The sequence below is a fragment of the Phoca vitulina genome, unplaced genomic scaffold (assembly GCF_004348235.1).
Source record: "Phoca vitulina isolate PV1807 unplaced genomic scaffold, GSC_HSeal_1.0 scaffold110, whole genome shotgun sequence".
NCBI lineage: Eukaryota > Metazoa > Chordata > Mammalia > Carnivora > Phocidae > Phoca > Phoca vitulina.
Genome location: NW_022589813.1, coordinates 216,022 through 237,784, shown reverse-complemented (window position 1 = coordinate 237,784; position 21,763 = coordinate 216,022). Strand labels below are relative to the sequence as shown.

The 21,763-nt window shown below is 38.2% G+C and overlaps 1 protein-coding gene across 3 annotated transcripts in view; it reads left to right on the top strand.

The window, feature by feature from the left end:
* The window catches only part of LOC116628048 (serine/threonine-protein kinase SMG1), a 104,695-nt gene that overhangs the window by 51,707 nt on the left and 31,225 nt on the right, over positions 1–21,763 (top strand). For all 3 annotated transcript variants that reach the window (XM_032398096.1, XM_032398095.1, XM_032398097.1), the window contains 19 exons: positions 551–750; positions 1,163–1,359; positions 1,515–1,676; positions 2,666–2,820; positions 5,207–5,349; positions 5,492–5,693; positions 8,947–9,056; positions 9,746–9,893; positions 10,261–10,420; positions 11,436–11,556; positions 14,949–15,197; positions 15,521–15,805; positions 16,905–17,049; positions 17,159–17,297; positions 18,256–18,486; positions 18,589–18,766; positions 19,303–19,464; positions 20,054–20,271; positions 20,593–20,747. In XM_032398096.1, coding sequence (XP_032253987.1) covers positions 551–750; positions 1,163–1,359; positions 1,515–1,676; positions 2,666–2,820; positions 5,207–5,349; positions 5,492–5,693; positions 8,947–9,056; positions 9,746–9,893; positions 10,261–10,420; positions 11,436–11,556; positions 14,949–15,197; positions 15,521–15,805; positions 16,905–17,049; positions 17,159–17,297; positions 18,256–18,486; positions 18,589–18,766; positions 19,303–19,464; positions 20,054–20,271; positions 20,593–20,747 — 3,360 coding nt within the window. The remainder of the gene's footprint in view (positions 1–550; positions 751–1,162; positions 1,360–1,514; positions 1,677–2,665; positions 2,821–5,206; positions 5,350–5,491; positions 5,694–8,946; positions 9,057–9,745; positions 9,894–10,260; positions 10,421–11,435; positions 11,557–14,948; positions 15,198–15,520; positions 15,806–16,904; positions 17,050–17,158; positions 17,298–18,255; positions 18,487–18,588; positions 18,767–19,302; positions 19,465–20,053; positions 20,272–20,592; positions 20,748–21,763) is intronic.

The following is a 21,763-nucleotide window of genomic DNA, read 5'->3' as shown; positions in this document are numbered from 1 at the left end:
ATTTTCTTTGACTCCTTCATGTGCGAAAGTAACTTAAATATTCTTGAATATCTTGACCCTATTCCCATTTTGAGGAGAAAATATGTCCGGAGTGGCAGAATAGAAAGTGGTATCTTCTCAAATGGGTTATTTTTGTTTTCGGCAGTAAGAAGAATTGCTTTGAAGATAATATCTGAAGAAACAAAAATGGGTTTTGAGATTGAAATATGTTGACAGTTAACGGTTCTGACCTAGTCATGAATGCTTTGGAGACAGGCCTAGGGACATAGACATTCTGTAGATGCTTAGTTGCAATGAATGTTTTATCCTGATAGCTGAAGTGTCATAAGCCATTTACCCCTAATAAGCCATCCACACCATACCCCATCCTGGTTTTAACTGTAAAAGACCTCACAGTGAAAGATAGGGATATAATGCTTCTCAGTGTTAAAGGGTTTGCCTTTTTGAGGTAGGAAAAATTGTAGTCCCCTACTCCTATTCCTGTGGCAATTTTTTTTTTTTTTTTAATGAAGTTGTCATTGTCTGTTAAATATGAAACTGCTTTTCCCAGGAAGGACAATTGGTTAGAAAGATTGTTCTATAGCTGCCAGAGACTGGATAAGCGTGACCAATCAACAATTCCCCGAAATCTTCTAAAGACAGATGCTATCCTTTGGCAGTGGGCTATTTGGGAGGCAGCACAGTTCACTGTCCTCTCTAAGTTGAGAACCCCATTGGGCAGAGCTCAGGATACCTTCCAGACCATTGAAGGTAATCAGCTCTTTGTGCTTTTTCAAACTTTGTGATATAAATACTTTCAAACCCTTCTTATAGTAAGAAAGAATGGACTTCTTACCTTTGTTAAAACAAAAATTTGAGAGTATACGCTTTGTTTATCTTTAATACTCTGACAGTCTTTCAGGTACTATTTGTTAGAATAAACTTTCATCGAGTAATCATGTTGACAACAACATGGTTATCTACTTCTGTTCAAAAACTAGGGGATTTGTGTAGAGAAAACATTTTTTTCCCCTAAAATAAGAGATCTTTCATGTTGGGAATTTTGTTTTTAAATGATGGATGTACAGAGGATGCTTGATAAATGTGATTTTGTGAAATTATCTCCACCTTCTAGAATCTTTAAAGATTTCTTTTAAATTTGGAATGTTGTCTTTGCTTTAAGGTATCATTAGAAGTCTTGCAGCTCACACATTAAATCCCGATCAAGATGTTAGTCAGTGGACAACTGCAGACAATGATGAAGGCCACAGTAGCAACCAGCTTAGACTTGTTCTTCTTCTGCAGTATCTGGAAAATTTGGAGAAGTTAATGTATAATGCATACGAGGGGTGTGCTAATGCATTAACATCACCTCCCAAGGTTGGTTTCAGTGGGCTGAGTGTTGCTTTGTAGCATTGTCATGGGCAAGCCTGGCAGTGCGTGTAGAGCTGAAATCACCATACTCTTGTGTATTTGAGACATCTATACCTAGAATCTTAGCCAATTCTGAGCTCTTCTTTTTCTTTATTCTAAAGGTCATTAGGACTTTTTTTTATACTAATCGCCAGACTTGCCAAGACTGGCTGACGCGGATCCGACTTTCCATCATGAGGGTTGGGTTGTTGGCAGGCCAGCCTGCTGTGACCGTGAGACACGGCTTTGACTTGCTTACAGAAATGAAGACAAATCTATCTCAGGTAAAGTGTATTTGGAGTTAATTTTAAATCTGTTAATTAGAAAAATTTGAGTTTAATTCCTTTATTGTGATTTAATCTATGGATGAAATAAGTTAAAATTTCTATTCATTCAAAACTTATATTTCAAAGGTTTTGATTCAATATTTTGTAAAAGCAAGAACTTCCAAAGTCACCTATTCATATTTTGTACTTAGAACATGTCAAAATATGTATTACTTATGTTTAAGGTTGGAACTTTAAAGGTAATTCTTAGAAATTTGTAGAAGAAAATTCTCATCATAATTTTTAAGAATTGTATAATATATAGGAATGTGTATATAATTTATAATGTATGCAAAGGTACATATAATGTTACATGGGGAAAGTGCTGGCTTATAGATGGGTTCAGTAAGTGGAATCCAAAAATAACAAATGTTTATTTATTTTTAAAGATTTATTTGACAGAGACAGTGAGAGAGGGAATACAAGCAGGGGGAGTGGGAGAGGGAGAAGCAGGCTTCCCGCTGAGCAGGGAGCCTGATGGGGGCTTGATCCCAGGACCCTGGGATCATGATGTAAGCCGAAGGCAGACGCTTAATGACTGAGCCACCCAGGCGCCCTGCAAATGCTTATTAATTAGATATAATATCAATAAGCAGTATTCAGACATAAAATTAATCTTTTAATTCATGGTTATTTATATTTGATTTTTGCTGTATAATTATTTCATATGTTACTCGTATAGATACCACAGTTTAAATGTTTGGGTAACTTAGTTTGTAAAGATTGACACCCATGTGTTGTTAAGGTTGTTACGTTTTGTAGATACATTATACGTAAATTTTCAAGAATTCTAATCTAATAATATAATACCATTGTTGTAAAAATAACTGTTAAATACATTTGCCTTTAAATGGGCTTAGATTGTGATCAGTAGTTGTAAATTTAGTAGATACTTAAATTTTAATGGTATTGAGATCTATGATTAATTTTTCTGAATGAACTCTCAGGGGAATGAATTGGAAGTAACCATCATGATGGTGGTAGAAGCGCTGTGTGAGCTTCATTGTCCTGAAGCTATACAGGGAATTGCTGTCTGGTCATCTTCCATTGTTGGAAAGAATCTTCTCTGGATTAATTCAGTGGCCCAGCAGGCTGAAGGGAGGTAAGTTGGAAGGAAGGAAATAGGTGATAGGTTGTCTTTACATTTAAATCCTCTATTCCTGGGGCGCCTGGGTGGCTCAGTCATTAAGCGTCTGCCTTCAGCTCTCCCTCTCCCACTCCCCCTGCTTGTGTTCCCTCTCTTGCTGTGTCTCTCTCTGTCAAATAAATAAATAAAATCTTAAAAAAAAAAAAAATCCTCTGTATTCCTGGCTAACATTGTAGTTAAATGTTAAAACAGCTTTGTTCAGTTTCAGCAATTGAAACTTGCTATAAGTCACTTTACTAGGAGTCATCTTTAGTCTGTTCTTTAAGTAGCAGCAAAACTTAGATGCCTTTCTTATTTATGGATTAGTAAGAAATCTTCCTTAAAGTAAGATCTGCCCATTGTTTTGTAAATTAATTTCTTTCTCCCTTCCTTCCTTCCTTCCTTCCTTCCTTCCTTCCTTCCTTCTCTCCTTCTCTTTCTGTCTTTCTTCCCGTATTTCTTTCCATCTTTCTGTCTCTCTTGATAGGGAGCAGGGAAAAGGGACAGAGGGAGAGGGAGAGAGAGAATTTCAAGGGAGCTCCATGCCTGGCACAGAGGCTGATGTGGGGATTGATCCCATGACCCTGAGATCATGACTTCAGCCTAAATCAAGAGTTAGACGCTTAGCCAACTGAGCTACCAGGCGCCCCATACTTGTTTTATATATTTTTGAACTTGATCCGTAGTTGATAACCTTCATTTCAGAGTCTGGTACAAACTAGAGTACTTGCTCATTAGCCCTGTGCACTCAACATTTAAACTTACTTGATTTCGCTAGGTAAATGAACATGAACCATAATAGTCTGTGTATATTTTTGTCAGTTTTACCAAATCTGGAAAATGTAGGAAATAAAGAACTGCTCATAATTCCATCTGCCAGTGAAAACTGTTAGTTTTGGTGTACATGCCATTTTAGTTCTTTTTTCTTTCATATACAGTCTTTTCCCAGAAATCACTGTGTTTTTGCTGGTTACCTCATTTTGCTTTTGCCACTCAGCAGTATTTTAAAAAATATTTTTCCCATGTTAAATATTCTACAGTGTTAATTTTATTGGAAGGTAAGGTTTTTTTTTATGTTTTTTACTAATCTTAATGTACCATGGTACTTAATTCTTTAAACTATAGCTTATAGTTGTGTTTATTTTCTTTGAATTCATTCCTTCAAGTTGATTTACTAGAAGAAAGGCTATAGACCATAAGGCTTATGGTACATTCTTTTGCTAAGTTACTATACAGAAAACTGTTTCCAGTTTAATCCTTAACAATAGAATAATAACCCCTTCCCTTCACCTTTGTACTGAGGGTCTCTGAAAAACAGCCCTGCCATCATCATCAGTGAAGATAGTTTTAATTTACATTTGTTTATTAATGATTAATAGTAGGACTTTCCCCATATGTTCTGTTGATCATTTGTGATTTTTAAAAATGTAGATTATGTCTTTATGGGCTCTCATTTTTTCCTGTATTGATCTGTGAGATTTTATTTTATTATACAGCGAGATTGTTGATGCTATCTAATTTCTTGATTTGTAATTTGTTTTTAATATTTATGGTGTTTTTGGTACTTAAAAGTTTCAAATTATGTCATTAGTATCTGTTACTTTATGAGTTCTTCTTAAAAATTTCTTCTTCTTCTTAGCCTTTGTGTACATTGAAATCAGATACTTACCAGTATTTTCTGTTACATATTTTTTTAAAGTGAAGGATACCTTTGTGGGTTTTCCCTAAGATTTTATTTATTTATCTGAGAGAAAGAGAGTGAGAAGGAGAGAATGAGAGGTGGGAAGGGGCAGAGGGAGAGAGAGAGATGCAGACTCCCTGCTGAGCAGGGAGCCTGATGCGGGACTTGATCCTGGGACCCTGAGATGATGACCTGAGCCAAAGGCAGACTCTTAACCACTTAACTGACAACCACCCAGGCGCCCCTTCTGTTACTGTATAATGCCTTTTTTTTTCTTTTAAGATTCTGTTTATTTATTTATTTGAGAGAGAGATATGTGCACAGTAGGGAAGGACAGAGGGAGAGGGTGAAAGTCTGAAGAGACTCCACATTGAGTGAGACGCCTGGTGCAGGGCTTGAGATCATGACCTGAGCCGAAACCAGGAGTCCAGATGCCCAACCAACTGCGCCACGCAGTCGCTCCTCCCTTTTTTTTTTTTTGAATTTATTTTCATTTGTTGTGAGGAAAAAAATAAAATTTTGTGCACCCCAACCCCACACAAAATAATTAACTCATTGTCTCCACTCGGTTTATTTATTTCCCTGCTCAATTTGTTGAGTGATTAATTTTTTGTTTGTTTTTCTTTGGAAGTGAATTCTGTGGATAATTAAAAATAGCGACTGTTTGAATTTGCATTAAAGGTTTGAAAAGGCCTCTGTGGAGTACCAGGAGCACTTGTGCGCCATGACAGGTATCGATTGCTGCATCTCCAGCTTTGAGAAATCTGTTCTCACGTTGGCCAACGCTGGGCGTAACAGTGCCAGCCCCAAACATTCTCTGAACGGTGAGCATCTGGAATTTAAATAAAAAGCTGTAGTCAGATAGTTTGTACTGACGATCTTACTGTGTATTTTTAGATTTCTGTGCTCTTTAAAATATTTATAACTGCCCTGGATCTCTCTGTTCTATAAAATACATTCACTCAGGTGAATCCAGAAAAACTGTGTTGTCTAAGCCAACTGACTCTTCCCCTGAGGTTATAAATTATTTGGGAAATAAAGCGTGTGAGTGCTACGTTTCCATTGCTGATTGGGCTGCTGTACAGGAGTGGCAGAATGCGATCCACGACTTGAAGAAGAGTACCAGCAGCACTTCTCTCAACCTGAAGGCTGATTTCAACTACATAAAGTAAGGACTTTGGTCATTTAAATAAATTTTCAGTAGCTTTAAAGTCTTCCTCTACGACAGAAAAATATTCAAATTGGTCATACCTACTATTGCAAGATATTTGAAGTTCTAATAATATTGCTGTTTGAAAATGACTACAATGAGAAACCAACATTAGAGGTGAGGAAGGTATTCATGCAGTGGGAAAACAGTCTTGTCACTGTTGAAACAGTCATTCGGTATTAATTCTTAGAGCTTACAAAATAAATATAAAGAGAAATTTGTTACTGCTTTAGAAAGGGTCATATTTGATGACTGTTTCTAAAGTAGGTTTGAATTGATTGAAAATATTCTAAGGAGCGCAGTTTATGAACATTTGTAAATTAAATTCCCTTTCTTGTTGTTCCTCTGTGTATTTATTAATACCTTAATTTAAAATGTATGTACTGGGGGCGCCTGGCTGTCTCAGTTGGTAGAGCATGCGACTCTGGATCTTGGGGTCATGAGTTCGAGTCCCACATTGGGTGTAGAGATTACTTAAATAAATAAATACTTAAATTTAAAAAACCCTGCAAAATATTCCCTTAATTCAAAATCTGTATACCCGTAAGTGGCTTGGACACAGGTCATTAGCTGTCCTTCCCATCGAGAAGCCCAGCTTCTAAAAAGTAAATGTGTTAATGGGTAATTTCTCCATTGAGCGTGTACTGTATGCCAGTCAGTGGGGTACAACATTTCGTGAAACACGAATTCTGACCCTTGAGGAGCTCCCTTCTAGAGGAGACACAGACAGACAGACAAACAGACAAGGTTGGGAATGCCATCAGCATGACATTTGAGCAAAGACTTGAGGAAACCGGTCTGATGGAAGAATTATGTGCTTTGAGAGTTCTGGAAATACCCTGGAGGCCACTCTGGTTGAAGCAGAGTGAATAATAAGAGATAAGGGTAGAGAGTAGGAGGGAACTGTGAGAAGGACTTTGACTCCTAATGAGAGAGAAAATCTTAGGTGAGATTTGAACAGGAGAGGCATGTCCTGATCTGACTTAGTGGTTCACTCTGCTGTGTTGTGAAGAGACTAGGTGGATTGATGGCAAGGGTGGTGGCATGTAGACTACTAACCTGTGGGACAGAGGTAGAGGGAGAAACAGACACTAATTGAAGTAGGAGCACACAGAACAATGAGGTGTGTTTAAGGTGCAAATGAAACATGCAGAGGAGATTGTTTAATAAGCAATTAAGAATTGGATTTGGAGCAAAGGAGAAAAGTCTAAGCTAGAGAATGATTTGGGGATCATTTGCATGTAGGTGACAGTAAAAAACCCTCTTTTCAAACTCCTATGTACTCCAGAACCTTTGTAAGCTACCCAGTTACAGATAAAGCCCTGGGGATGGGTGAGTGAAAAGTAAAGAGGGCCAAGGCCAAGGACAGAATCCTTACAAGCATCTTTGTTAAGGGAGGGGAGATGAAGCCATTGATAAAAAACACAAAGACACTGAGGAAGGAAGAGTTCCGAGATGTAGGAGAACCAGACTGGGGTAGTCTGCCTTGTTAGGAGTTCCAGAGACTGCACGCAAGAAGAGCTTTGGGGAGAGAGAGAGAGAGAGAGAGAGAAGGAGAAGCAGCCAGGCTGAATACTATTGAGTAGTGAAGAAACTTGGAAATCAAAAGCTCTAAAGGTTACTTGGGTAGTGAGTTCTTCATGAAGTCAAGGAGAGGAAGCTGTGGCTGGAGGAGAATGTTGTGTATTGAAGTATTGGAGAGATTAAGTGTTCTTTTAAGCTCAGGGGAAGGAGTGACTAGAAAGCAGAGGTTGAAGAAACAGGATAAAGAACATTGATTGAAGGATTAACTGGAAAAAAGGACCCCCCTTTTTTGCACCCAAGGAAAGTAGTTGAATATGGACAGAGTTTTGGGAGTGGGTAGATGGTGGATTAAGAGTAAGAGTAGAGGAAATGAAAGCCTGTGGGGCTGTGTGTGTGTGTGTGTGTGTGTGTGTGTGTGTTTTGAGGAGTCAGTCATTAGCTGAGAGTGTGAGGGCATTGTAGAGCCTAGTGGGGACACAGGGAACCTGCCACTGGAGAGGAGTCAGACCCTGTAGTGGCAGGAATGATAAGGGTGTTGTTACCAAACCTCAACAGTTCATCAGTTGCGGCTCACATGAGAAGCGCATGGTTGCCTTGGTCCGGGCTTGGAGCTTATAAGGGGGAGGCAGATGCAGTCATTGATGTTACATTTCTAGTGCTGGATTCAGGCTGCGTTGTAAGGGAGGGGACACAGTGAGAGGGACAGGAAAAGAAGAGTGGATTAATGGAAAAGAGAGAGATTAAGAAACCGAGTCGTCGTCTTGGTTGGAAAGCAGCTATAGTAGGAATGGGAACAGAGTGAGTGTTCTGAAAGTAGCAGCCAGTAGGTAGGGAGCTAGAAGGCCTCTCGTCCTAGCATTGATGCTACATGACTAAAGGAGTTTCAGAGGCATAAGGAGATGGAAAGGAAGAATTCAGATGACATAAGGAGATGGAAAGGAAGAATTCTTTTAAATAAGAGAAACAGCGGGGTGCCTGGGTGGCTCAGTTGTTAAGCGTCTGCCTTCGGCTCAGGTCATGATCCCAGGGTCCTGGGATCCAGCCCCACATCGGGCTCCCTGCTCAGCGGGAAGCCTGCTTCTCCCTCTCCTACTCCCCCTGGAGCTTGTGTTCCCTCTCTCGTGCTCTGTCAAATAAATAAATAAAATCTTTAAAAAAAAAAAAAAAAAAAGAGAAACAGCTTCTGTGAAACACGTTGGAGAAGGGAGAGCGGGAGGGAGGCCAGCAGTGAAAGGTGGGATGAGATGGAAGGCTAAGATAATAGAACAGGAGCCCCCCAGGGGCCTGGGCTTTAGGTGGGGAATGGGGCCATGTAGCGAATTTAGAGGTAGTTTGGGGAGAATCAGATGTTGGCATTGCCCTGCAGAGATCTGTCAGTTTGTTGGATGGGCCCCCGAAGATAACAGGCTACAAAAAGAGGAAGGAAACATGGAGGGGTGAGTATGCTAAACTGTGAATGACTACTATAGCTGTGGCTTTCTGGTTTGCCACTCTGATTTTAGTGCTAATTAAATCGGTAGTCACATCTTCAAAATAGAAATAAAAAATGATGGCCTACATAGAAGGAACCTCATCAAGAGAATGCTGTGTAACTGTGCTGTGTTTTTCTAGAATTTGTTCTACTTTTTTTGAATGATCCCACAGGCTGGATAAGTGTAATACAAGCTAACTGGTATTTTAATTACAGATCACTAAGCAGTTTTGAATCTGGAGAATTTGTTGAGTGTACTGAGCAATTAGAATTGTTACCAGGAGAAAATATCAATCTACTTGCTGGAGGATCAAAAGAGAAAATAGGTATTTGAAATAATAATCTTAGAATTAAGTATTTTATAGACAAGTTGCTCAAGATGTTTGGCTTAGTATTTTACTGGAAAATCTGGAAGTTTTTGTACATTTATTTTGGAGCAGAATCATATGTGAAGGAACATCTTTAGGTCTGTTTTACTTATGTTTGATTTGGCAAATAAAAACAATGTAAGTAAAATTAAACTAAAAAAAGGCTATTGTAAGACTCTGAGATTTATCTAGCCACGTTTGAAAAAGTGTAAGTAGTCTTTAAGCTAAATATTTTTCTTGACCTTTTACTGTGGTTCATTAACTTTCTTACCACAACTGAACATTGTGTAAAATATTACACTAACGTTAGTATGGTGAGTAGTTTGTGTGTTAGTATTGAGTTGCTAGATTCAGTAAGGTTTGCAAAGTAGGGCTAGATTTGCCCTATTTTAAATGTAGTAGGTTGATTTACTGATTTTGGAACTTTGGAAATCAGCTGTTTTGAGGCAGGTCTGAGATATAATTTGAATGTGGACTATATTTTTTACATAGCTATCAGAAATGCTTAATCATAGTGTTCAGCTACCTGAATTTAAATATGAAAGAATGTTTTCATTGGTGATAACTTTTTAATACGGTCAAAATATCTTATCACTCTTAACACATTAAAGCAAATTAACTTCATGGAATTTATTTAACTTCTGTAGATATGAAAAAACTGCTTCCTAATATGTTAAGTCCGGATCCAAGGGAACTTCAGAAATCCATTGAAGTTCAGTTGTTGAGAAGTTCTGTTTGTCTGGCAACCGCTTTAAACCATATAGAACAAGATCAGAAGTGGCAGTCCATAACTGAGTAAGTTTAATCCTAAAGAGGTTGGTGTGCACTATGTATACCATATGGTAAATGTATGTACTTTGGGGAGGAGTCGATTACGTGATCACTACAATGTTAGTCATGATAGCTTCATTTTAGTTGTAGAAGTCATATGACACAAGAATGCCACTTGGCAACATATATAGAGGTTGAAACTAAACTGTAGAAATCCCCAGAAGCATGTCTTGACTTGCTTATGTAATTTTACTAAAGGGCAGGCAGCTCCTCTTCCTTCCTCCTCTTTGGATGCCACTATAGTAGCATCTTACCAAACCACCTTATCCCTTCAGTGATTACCAGGTTGGAAAATCTCATTTATTAATTGACAGTGAATATTTTGTTTCAGAAATGTGGTAAAGTACTTGAAGCAAACCTCCCGCATAGCTATTGGACCACTGAGACTTTCTACTTTAACAGTTTCACAGTCTCTGCCAGTTCTAAGTACCTTACAGCTGTATTGCTCTTCTGCTTTGGAGAACACAGTTTCTAACAGACTTTCAACAGAGGTGTGTATGTGTGTATCCTTATCAGGATGTTCTTCTGAACATTAATAGGCATTTGTGTAGAAAAAAAAAATTTTTTTTTTAAGATTTATTTATTAGAGAGAGCGAGCGTGGAGAAGGGGCAGAGGGAGAGAATCTCAAGCAGACTTCCCGCTGAGCCTGGAGCCCAGCTTAGGTCTCAGTCCCACACCTTTGAGATCATGACCTGAGCCAAAACCAAGAGTCAGATACCCAAGTGACTGAGCCACCCAGGCGCCCCAAGATTTTTTTGACTTTTTAAAGTAGCATTTGTTGGACAAGCTAGTAAACCCAGAAATCTAAAATGTCATTTTCAGGCACATTTTCATTTGAGAAGTGTGTGAGGCAGATGGAGGAACCTAAGATAATATCATTTCAAGGATGGCTAATTGCTTAATTTTTTTCTTTTTTTTTTTGGAAGAAGGGTTGGTGTATATAAATATGTTTTCCATTGATGGGTGTTACAAATTTTAGATTTGATTAAAACAAAGACTCTCTTGGGCACCTGGCTGGCTCAGTTGGTAGAGCATGCAGCTCCTGATCTCAGGGTTGTGAGTTCAAGCCCCATGTTGGGCGAAGAGCTTACTTAAAAAAAAAAAAGTTAATAATAATAATGAAGACACCTCATCTCTTCCAGATAGGGTAAAGTTTAACCAAAGATGGGCCCTTCCCAAGGGAATTATAGTCTATGAGAATCTGCTTATAAAGCCAATAGTTTTATGTTTCTCTGTAATTCAACTTTATAGTAAATATGCTGTGTTTATTTTTTATAAAAGTGTGCTTTATTCAGTATATTGATAAATTGGAAATTTTTTTTTCCCCCAAAACAAAGATTTTGCTCTTACAGTGTCTTTCCTCTTGTGATCAGAAGATAGTGAAGAAAGTGGAGAGTTTAATTAGATGAGCCTGGAGTAGTTGGCTTATGGGGCTGCAGCTTACCTCAACCTACGAACATATAAGAGGCTATTTACATTAAGTAGTTTTGGTTTTTCCCTGGCAGGATTGTCTTATTCCACTCTTCAGTGAAGCTCTGCGTTCATGTAAACAGCATGATGTGAGGCCATGGATGCAGGCATTAAGATATACCATGTACCAGAGTCAGTTGTTGGAGAAAATAAAAGGTAATTAGGTTGGTTTTTTAATAGCTTTGATTGAGATATAACTTACACATTTTAAGTGTACAATTCCATGAGTTTTGACACATCTTCACCAGTGTAAGCACCAATACAATTAAGATACAAAACGTGGATCTAACTCCATAAAGTTTCCTTATGCCTCTTCCCAGTCACCTCTCCCATCTGTCGTGTCCTGGACAACTGCTGATTTGTCTTCTATCACTGTAGATTAGACATGTCTTTTTGTTTTGTTTTTTTTTAAAGATTTTATATATTTATTTGACAGAGAGAGACACAGTGAGAGAGGGGACACAAGCAGGGGCAGTGGGAGAGGGAGAAGCAGTCTCCCCCTGAGCAGGGAGCCCGATGCGGGGCTCCATCCCAGGACCCTGGGATCATGACCTGAGCCAAAGGCAGACGCTTAACGACTGAGCCACCCAGGTGCCCCAGATTAAACATGTCTTTACTAAAGTTTTATATAAATGGAATCCTACAGCTCTCTTGTGTCTGGCTTCTCTCGTTCAGCATTTTATTTTTAAGGTTCCCCTATGTTTTGTGCAGTAGTACTGTGATCCTTCCTGTTGTTGAGTACTGCCCATTCTATGGGTATACCATAATTTATCTCTGGGTCTTTTGGTGGATATTGGAGTTGTTTATTTTAAAATTTGGACTACTATGTATAAAACTGCTATGAAATTCATGTACAGGTCTCTGGGTGGACATATATTTGTGTTTTTCTTGAGTAAATGCCTATGAGTCAAATTGTTGGGTCATATAGTTTAATGTTAAAAATGTTTGACATTTTCTAGAAAGTGTACATTTCTTCTGGCATCTTCATCCTTGGTAGTGCTGGTCTTTAATTTTAGTCACTGGCACCAGTGTATAATAGTACCTCATTGTTTTATTTGCATTTTCCTGGTGATTAATGAGATTGAGCATCTTTTCATTTGCATAGTGCCCATTGTATATCTTACTTTGTTAAGTGTTCAAATCCTGCCCATTTTTAATCAAGTCATAGACTTGTTTATTTGTTCTGGATACAAATTCTTTGTCAGATACAACGTACTGTGAATGTTAAGTTTTAAACACTCCAAGTGAATAGAGAAGGAGTACTTGTATATATATTAGTAGGTCTCTCTTTTTTTTAAGTAGGTCTCATTTTTAAATTTTTAAAAAATTTTTATTTTTTTTTAGTAGGTCTCATTTTTAAGAAAGAACTGTCTGTCATGTTAAAGGGATGCTAGCAGTTTACTTTATTGCTTAAAAATTGAAAAGTTGCCAGAATTCTGTAGAAGTTTAGTTGAAAATGTGGTAGCTAAGGTTACTGAATACATTTGTGTATTAAATTTCAAGTAAGGTTTTGCTGGGGTATGGACTTGGATTGCAGAGTGATTGCTGGGAACTGACTCACCTGGACCTTCCTTGCCATATACACTTGGGTTGGATCCTTAGCCCAGCATTTGCAAGTGGAAGGACCTAGGGCAAGCCATTAAACTTCTGAGTCACTTTCCTCTTCAGTCATGGGTATTTACTTGCTCAGGAGATTCTTTTTTTTTTTTTTTTTAAAGATTTTATTTATTTGACAGAGAGATAGTGAAAGCAGGAACACAAGCAGGGAGAGTGGGAGAGGGAGAAGCAGGCTTCCTGCTGAGCAGGGAGCCTGATATAGGGCTCGATCCCAGGACCCTGGATTCATGACCTGAGCCGAAGGCAGACACTTAACGACTGAGCCACCCAGGCGCCCCTGCTCAGGAGATTCTTATAAGGATTACAGGAAATAGCACAGAGCATGGCATATAATAGGACTACAGATATCATCTTCTTTCTCATCCTTCCCTTATTGAACAAGTTTTAAAATTGGGAATAAAAAGTCAGTAACCCAGCAGTTATAGTTGGAGACAGAACTCCACTCCTCCTCACTTTTTTTCCTTCTTCAGCAAGTGCTTATGAAGTGTGTGCTTTGTGCCAGGTATTGTGCTCCAAGTTGGGATGTAACGGTGAACAAGACAAGCTTGTTTTCTGCATTCCAGGGACCACAGTGATTCTAAAGTCTAGCAGGGAAAACCTCAAACAAGGGACAGCAGTATGGTGTGCTGAGTGGAAGTGCTTGTACATGGTGCTAAAGAACATGCAACAAGGGCACAGATTTAATCCTAGGGATCAGTCAGAACAGGATTTGGGGAGGAAGTAACATTTAAGCTGATACTTAAGGGAGGTAGGGATGAGATGGAAGGCAGTAGACTGGTTGGAAAAAAATATGTGAAGGCCAGCAGCATTAATGAAAGATTCTTAGGTGACAGTTTGCCTAAGGGAGAGTGGGAGGAGAGGGAGCTGAAGGAGATTGAAGATTGGATTGAAATGCAAGACATCAGTGCCTTTCAAGGCAAATTCAGGAGTTGGGGTTTTGTCAGAGGGGTGGTGGGAAGCCATCAAGGGAAGTTTAAGTGTTCATATTTACCTTTGTGTGAGATATTTCATTTGCCAGTTGGAGAATGGACTAGAAGAGGATAAGACTGGGGGCAGAGGGACCAGTTAGGCTGAAGTTCCTGCTAAAGGTAACCAAGGTAGTGGCAGTAGGGATAGAAAAAAATAGATACGATATATGGGCTGCAAGTAGAGTCTTAAAATGACTGGCAGGCACCTGCTCAGGTAGCCAGGTTGATCATATGCCTTTCCTTGAGAAAGGAATAACAGGCGAAGGAAGTAGAAGGTTTGGAGGGTGATAGAAAATGGATTCCACTTGACACAGGTTAAAAGTGCCCTTTAAATACCTGAGTATAGGTGACTGGTAAGCAGGTGGGACTCAGATGTCAGATCTGGCTAGAGATAAAGATTGAAGAGTAATCAGCATTTATGTGGTAATTGAAGCTACAGGAGCAGATGATATTGTCCAGGGAGAATATGCAGAGTAAGAAGAGTAGAGAGCCTAGGACCGACCCTGAGGAACACCAGTTTTAATGGATAGGTAGTGGATGAGAAGGAGACTGAGGATTCTTCAGAAAGGTAGGAGTGAACCAAGAGAGAATGGCATGATAGAAGGGCAGAGGGTACTTAACACAACAAGAGAGAGAGTGTCTGGCTTTATTTTCTTTCCCCACCCTTTGGCCTAGGCTCTTTACTAAAAAGATCTAGAAACTGAAAAGCTAATTTCTTGTAGTGAATGATTTTTACTTTGCTTCATCATTCGCTTACATTTATTTTTTAACAAACATGTACTGTTTATTGTATGCCAAGCACTGTGCTAGCTGCTAGGGATTTAAAGATAATGAAAAATGAGTTACCTTTATTTAGGGAGTTGGTAGGGAAGGGAAAATGGCTGGGGAAGAATTTTTGGCCATGTGTCTGTGCAGTCTGGGCTAGACCAATCAAGGACTAATGAAACGTTTTCTTTTCTCCAGAACAAACAGTTCCAATTAGAAGCCATCTCATGGAATTAGGTCTAACAGCAGCAAAATTTGCTAGAAAACGAGGGAATGTTTCACTTGCAACAAGACTGCTGGCACAGTGTAGTGAGGTTCAGCTGGGAAAGACTACTACTGCACAGGATTTAGTCCAGCATTTTAAAAAACTATCAACTCAAGGTCAAGTGGATGAAAAATGGGGACCTGAACTTGACATTGAAAAAACCAAATTGCTATATACAGCAGGTTAGTAAAATGAACTGTGGTTAATGTCTGATTAAAATGAAAATCGTGTATGAAAATGTGTATGCTGTAAGGCAATATTAGAAAAGCTGATTTTTTTTTCAGCTGTGGCAGAATATTTGCATCTTGAACAATAAATTACCTGTAATTGACTTACCTTTGTAATTTGGTGCTTTTAGGGCGGTAATTTTGTTATAGTGTATCAAAGTAAGAAATGTACCTAGAGATCATTGATTACCACCGAATTTACATTGTTACTTTACCCTGAAATACTGTTAATCACTTGCATATAAGGCTTCTAAGGGCTGGTTTTTGGTTTTCTATAGGCCAGTCAACACATGCAATGGAAATGTTAAGTTCTTGTGCCATATCTTTCTGCAAGTCTGCCAAAGCTGAATATGCAGTTGCCAAGTCAATTCTGACACTGGCTAAATGGATCCAGGCAGAATGGAAAGAAATTTCAGGGCAGCTGAAACAGGTTTACAGAGCTCAGCAACAGCAGAACTTCACAGGTCTTTCTACTCTGTCTAAAAACATACTTGCTTTAATAGAACTGCCATCTGTTAATACAATGGAAGAAGAGTATCCTCGGATTGAGAGCGAATCTACAGGTAGGCTTTCTTTATTTTACTAGCTTTAAAATACCAATTTTAGAAGTTATTTCTCCACTGGTTTTAAAGTTTACAATGTTAAGCTGGCTGTAACTTGCTGCAAAAATTGTTTGCATGGAAATTTAGTATACTATACCATCTGGAAGTAACTAAAACACATTTCTTTAGTATTTAATGCCACTGTGGAAGTCACCTAACTCTGCTGACTTCTGGCCTTCCCAAGCCACAGTGCTTTTATGGACTTGGATGTTTTTGCCGGCAAGAAGGTCCTGCTCCAGATACCTAAATTCCACCTCACGCTGGAAGGAGCAAGAAAGATACACGATAGTTGCCTGTGGTCTCCTTGGCTCCTAAAGCACAAAAGCTCTAGGAGATGAAAGTTTCACGTTCTGACACTAGTGCTAGTAATAGAAAGGTACTTGATAAATAGGGTAGTTCATTCAATGTTGGAGTGTCTGTTCTGTCCAGGTTTTACAGAGTGGGAGATAGTTAACCTCTTTGCTGATGAGAATATACTTTCATTTTTGTTGTAATGAAGCCAAGGATTTTAATTACTTAGGTTGGTCTTATAAAATAATTATAATCTATGTAATTTATAGTCTTGATATTCATAAGGGATGTGTCCTGTGATTATTATAAATCTTGGCAAATGGCATTATAGCAGGTGTGAATAAAGATATTTACCTCATGAATTTTTTGACTGAATGAGATTGTATACTGATCACCTATATATTATTTTTGCCAGAATGTTCAAGCTTAGCCTAATCGTGAGGAAAGAGCCAGTCATATCTAGAATTCAAGACATTGTACAACACTTGTGACACCTGTGTTGTCATGAGAGAGATTTATGCGGTTCACAGGGTGATAATTGAAGCTGACTTGTGAAGCTGAGTGATTGAGTTCAATCAATTTCAATTGATTTCAAAAGCATAGTAAAAATGTGTTCTTTGATCAAATTTTACTGTAGTATTCTGAACTTAGTAGTACCTTACAGAAAATACATCCCTAAAATGTTGGTAGGAATGCTATTTGAAATTTATGAATGTAATATTGCTGAGTCCTTTCATATATATATATTTTTTTTCGTCCATTATGGCAGTGCATATTGGAGTTGGAGAACCTGACTTCATTTTGGGACAGTTGTATCACCTATCTTCAGTACAGGCACCTGAAGTAGCCAAATCCTGGGCAGCATTGGCTAGTTGGGCTTATAGGTGGGGCAGAAAGGTGGTTGATAATGCCAGGTATGTATGTTGAAATGTGTAATTTATTTACTGCATTACAGGATAGAGATTTGAAATGTCTGCTGACAAGTTTTGGTAGCTGGAACCAGTGACTTGTTTATTTTTATAGTCAGGGAGAAGGTGTTCGTCTGCTGCCTAGAGAAAAATCTGAAGTTCAGAATCTGCTTCCAGACACTATAACTGAAGAAGAAAAAGAGAGAATATATGGTATTCTTGGACAGGCTGTGTGTCGCCCAGCGGGGATTCAGGCAAGGGAAACATCATATGGTCTTTGGGAGAACTGGTGTCAAGATCACTGTTTTAATTCATTGATTTTGAAGAGGTTGATCCATGTATACTTGATTAAAATTTGAATGGGGTTTAGGCAGTTACTGTTACAAATGAAAACTTTGGAGTTTTAAGATGAAAGTGAGTTAATGATACTTCTCTAAGGAGAATGTAATCTTGAGAAATCATTTCCTTAAGGTCCTGTTACAATAGGTGAAGTTTGTTTTATGTGAATTAAATTTCTCTTTTAATTGTTGTTTTGATCAGAAATTAGGTTCTTAACACTAGCTTGTGGCCTTTCAAAGTACACCAGTGCCTGAAAACCACCCCAGATACTCTGAGTGGGAAGTGGGTGTATGTATTTAAGCTTACTCCGTGATTCTAATTCATAGCCAGAGTTGAAAACTAGTAGACTAAATGAGCTGTAGGATTTATTCTCTCTCAGCTCAGAGTTCTATTAATTCTAGAATGTTAGAGCTATTGAGTTTTTAGATAGACTTTAAAAGTTCGGATTTTATTTCATAGGCTAAACTGTACTGACTCATCTTGCTCTAGACCAGCATGTATCATGTCTGCCAGAGCTGGCGTTATGTATGTGCCCATTACTATAAAGAGAGGAAAGTCTGTTGTGAGTGAATTCTGTATACATTCAAGCCTCAAACTTGAACAGATTACATTTAATGTTCTGCAAGCAGAATATTTACTATAACTTAGAAGCATTTAAACTACCAAAAAAAAAGGTCTTATATCCTTCATTAGCTACATCAGTAAATACATCATAGAGGAGCATAATGAATTTGATTTAGCATGTATGAAACTAAATGTGAAGTAATTTTTCATAAATGAGAAAGATGCTTTCGTAGGATAGGAAAATCATGTACCACCCCCCTTTTCTGTTTGTGTTAAAAATATAGCATTTTATGCCCCAATTTTCTTCAGGATGAAGATATAACGCTTCAGATAACAGAAAGTGAAGATAATGAGGAAGATGACATGGTTGATGTTATCTGGCGTCAGTTAATCTCAAGTTGCCCGTGGCTTTCAGAACTTGATGAAAGTGCAACAGAAGGAGTTATTAAAGTGTGGAGAAAGGTTGTAGATAGAATCTTCAGCCTGTACAAGCTGTCTTGCAGCGCATATTTTACTTTCCTTAAACTCAATGCTGGTCAGGTGGGTAGCACGGTGTTCAGTTCTAAGAAAATGTACTTGACATTTCTTTCCTAGCAGACGAAAACGGTGTTCTTATTTCTGCCTTTCACCTTTCCCCCTTAGATTCCTTTAGATGAAGATGACCCTAGGCTACATTTGAGTCACAGAGCAGAGCAGAGTACTGATGATGTGATTGTGATGGCCACACTGCGCTTGCTCAGACTGCTCGTCAAACATGCTGGCGAGCTTAGGCAGTATCTGGAACATGGCTTGGAGACAACACCTACTGCTCCATGGAGAGGTAATGGTCTAAATAAAATGTTTCAGGAAAAATTATTTCTGGGTAGGATATATAAGACAATAAACAAGCATAGTAGTTTCTTTATGTTTATTATTTTAATGTGTTACAGAATACCTACATTAGTTAATAGGACACCATGAACTGCATGTGACATACTCTTCTCTCTCACCTTTCAGAGAACTAGAAGGGTGACAGGCAGGACCTTTATGGATACAAAATGAATTTTGGAGACAGTGGTGAAAACAAGTTTCAAAAATTTTTGTATGCCCTTTGTTAAAAATTATCTCTGTCTGTCTTTTACAGGCATTCATAGAAAATACATTTTGCCAGAACATTGTTGAATTGCTCTGCATTTTGATTATAGCTCTAACCAAACTTGCAAAGCAAGAACTATTGTTAGGTTCTTTGTTAACACAGGGAGAAATTTGAGGCCCTTAAAACTGATTCTGACACACATGAGGTTTTATGCTTTTGCATCTACTATGTTGACAGTTTTTAATAACTTTAAAGTATCCTTCTTTCTTCTTATCCTGAAGGAATTATCCCACAGCTTTTCTCACGCTTAAACCATCCTGAAGTATATGTGCGCCAAAGTATTTGTAACCTTCTCTGCCGAGTGGCTCAAGATTCCCCGCATCTCATATTGTACCCTGCAATAGTGGGTACCATATCACTTAGTACTGAATCGCAGGCTTCAGGTATGGAATATTAAAATACTGCTACTTTAAGTATAAATTATTTTGCAGATAATGTCTGTTAGGTAAATTTTTTTCAGCTTTCTATTACAGAGTTGTTGGAGTTTGTGGTGTTTTCAGTAATAATAATTATTGTTTATTGAGGTAGTAACTGCTGTGTCCAGCACGAGGGGATGTATTTTACACATGCTCCTCAGTCTCACAGTAACCCATTTAGGCTTAGAGAAATTGAGTCCATGCTCTCAGGTTCACTGATGAGCTGAGTAAATAGTAGAATGAGTAAATAGCTGAGTAAAGTAGCTGAGTAAATAGTAGATAAGGATGAAACCAAGCTCTAGACTCTGGCTGCGAGAAAACTCTGTTGAGACTCATTTTTTTCATTTATCTTCCATTTGCTTATAATATTAATAAATATAAAAGCTTACCTTGTGAAAAGGCAGAATGTCCATGATCTTTGGTTAATTTAACGCATGGAAGGCAAATTAGTTAAGTGAGGGCTGGAGTCAAATAGATTACCAATGTTTTCCTTAACTCGACATATGTGCATAGGAGAAAATCCAAAGTGTACCCTAATTCTTCCATTTTCTTATAGGAAATAAGTTTTCCTCTGCAATTCCAACTTTGCTTGGCAATATTCAAGGAGAAGAGTTGCTGGTTTCTGAATGTGAGGGAGGAAGCCCTCCTGCTTCTCAGGATAGCAATAAGGATGAGCCTAAAAGTGGATTAAATGAGGACCAAGCCATGATGCAGGATTGCTACAGCAAAATCGTAGATAAGCTGTCCTCTGCAAACCCAACTATGGTGTTACAGGTACAAAACACAATTCGTATGTTTTTAAACAATTTTTATTATATACCCCTCTCCCCCAAAAAACAACCTAAAAACAAAACCCATAAAAACTGTCATGGAAATGATATTTGAAGAACAAAAAGGCTTTTGGAATAATCGAAATTGGCTTTACCATTCAGTATTGGTTTTATAAATCTGTGTTTACAGAATTAGTAATCAAGGTTCTCTGATTGAATAATGAACAAAAAATGTACACACGGAGCTTGTAGTTTCTAGTGTTTGCAAAACTGCTGTGTGTGAATTTGTAGACTACGAGCATATTTGGATGTACTGTGCGTGCAGGTTCAGATGCTTGTGGCTGAGCTGCGCAGGGTTACTGTTCTCTGGGATGAGCTCTGGCTGGGAGTTCTGCTACAGCAACACATGTATGTCCTGAGACGGATCCAGCAGCTGGAAGATGAGGTGAAGAGAGTCCAGAACAACAATACCTTACGCAAGTATGTTTTCAGACACTTTTACTCTGAGAATGAAGCTACCCCCCCAACCCCCCTTTTTAATGTAAAATATACAAAACATAAAACTTGTTATTTTAACCAATTTTAAGTGTATAATTGAGTCACGTTAAGTTTACAGTGTTGTGCAGCCATCACTACTGTTCATTTCAGGAACTTACTCATCCCAAACATAAGCTCTGTACCCACTAAACACTAACTCTCCATTGCCCCTTAACCCTAGTGCCTCTTTATCACTACTCTACTTTTTGTCTCTGTGAATTTGACTACTCTGGGTACCTCATGTAAGTGGAATCAAAGGTATTTTTCCCTTTGTGTCGAGCTAATTTCACTTAGCATGTTTTGAAGGTTCATCCATGTTGTAACATGTATTAGAATTTCCTTCCTTTAGCACTGAGTCATAGTGGGTCATAGTGTTACTCTATGTTTAACTTATGGGGGAACCACTAGCCTGTTTTCCTGCACCACTTTACATTCCCACCAAAAGTGCACGAGTGTTCCAGTATCTCTATATCTTCGCTAGTATTTGTTATTTCTTGTTTTTTAATATAGTAGCCATCCTAATGGATATGAAGTGGTATCTCATTGTGGTTTTGACTTGCATTTCTCTAACAACTAATGTTGTTGAGCATCTTTTTGTGTGCCTTTTGATCATTTGAATATCTTCTTACACGGAATGTCTATTCAAGTCTTTTTCCCATTTTTGAATTGGGTTGTTTGGGGAGGTTTTGTTGTTTGATTTAGGAGTTCGCTCTGTATTCTGGATGTTAACCCCTTTCAGATATATGATTTGCAGATATTTTTTCCCATTTCGTGCATTCTTTTCACTCTCTTAATAGTATCTTTTGTTGCTAGTAACCCCGTTTTTCTGTTTTTTCTTTGTTGCCTATGCCTTATGCCATACCCAAGAAATCATTGCTAAAGTGTCCAGAAGCCTTTCCCCTACATTCTTTCCTTTTTTTTTTTTTTTTTTTTTAAATATTTTATTTATTTATTTGACA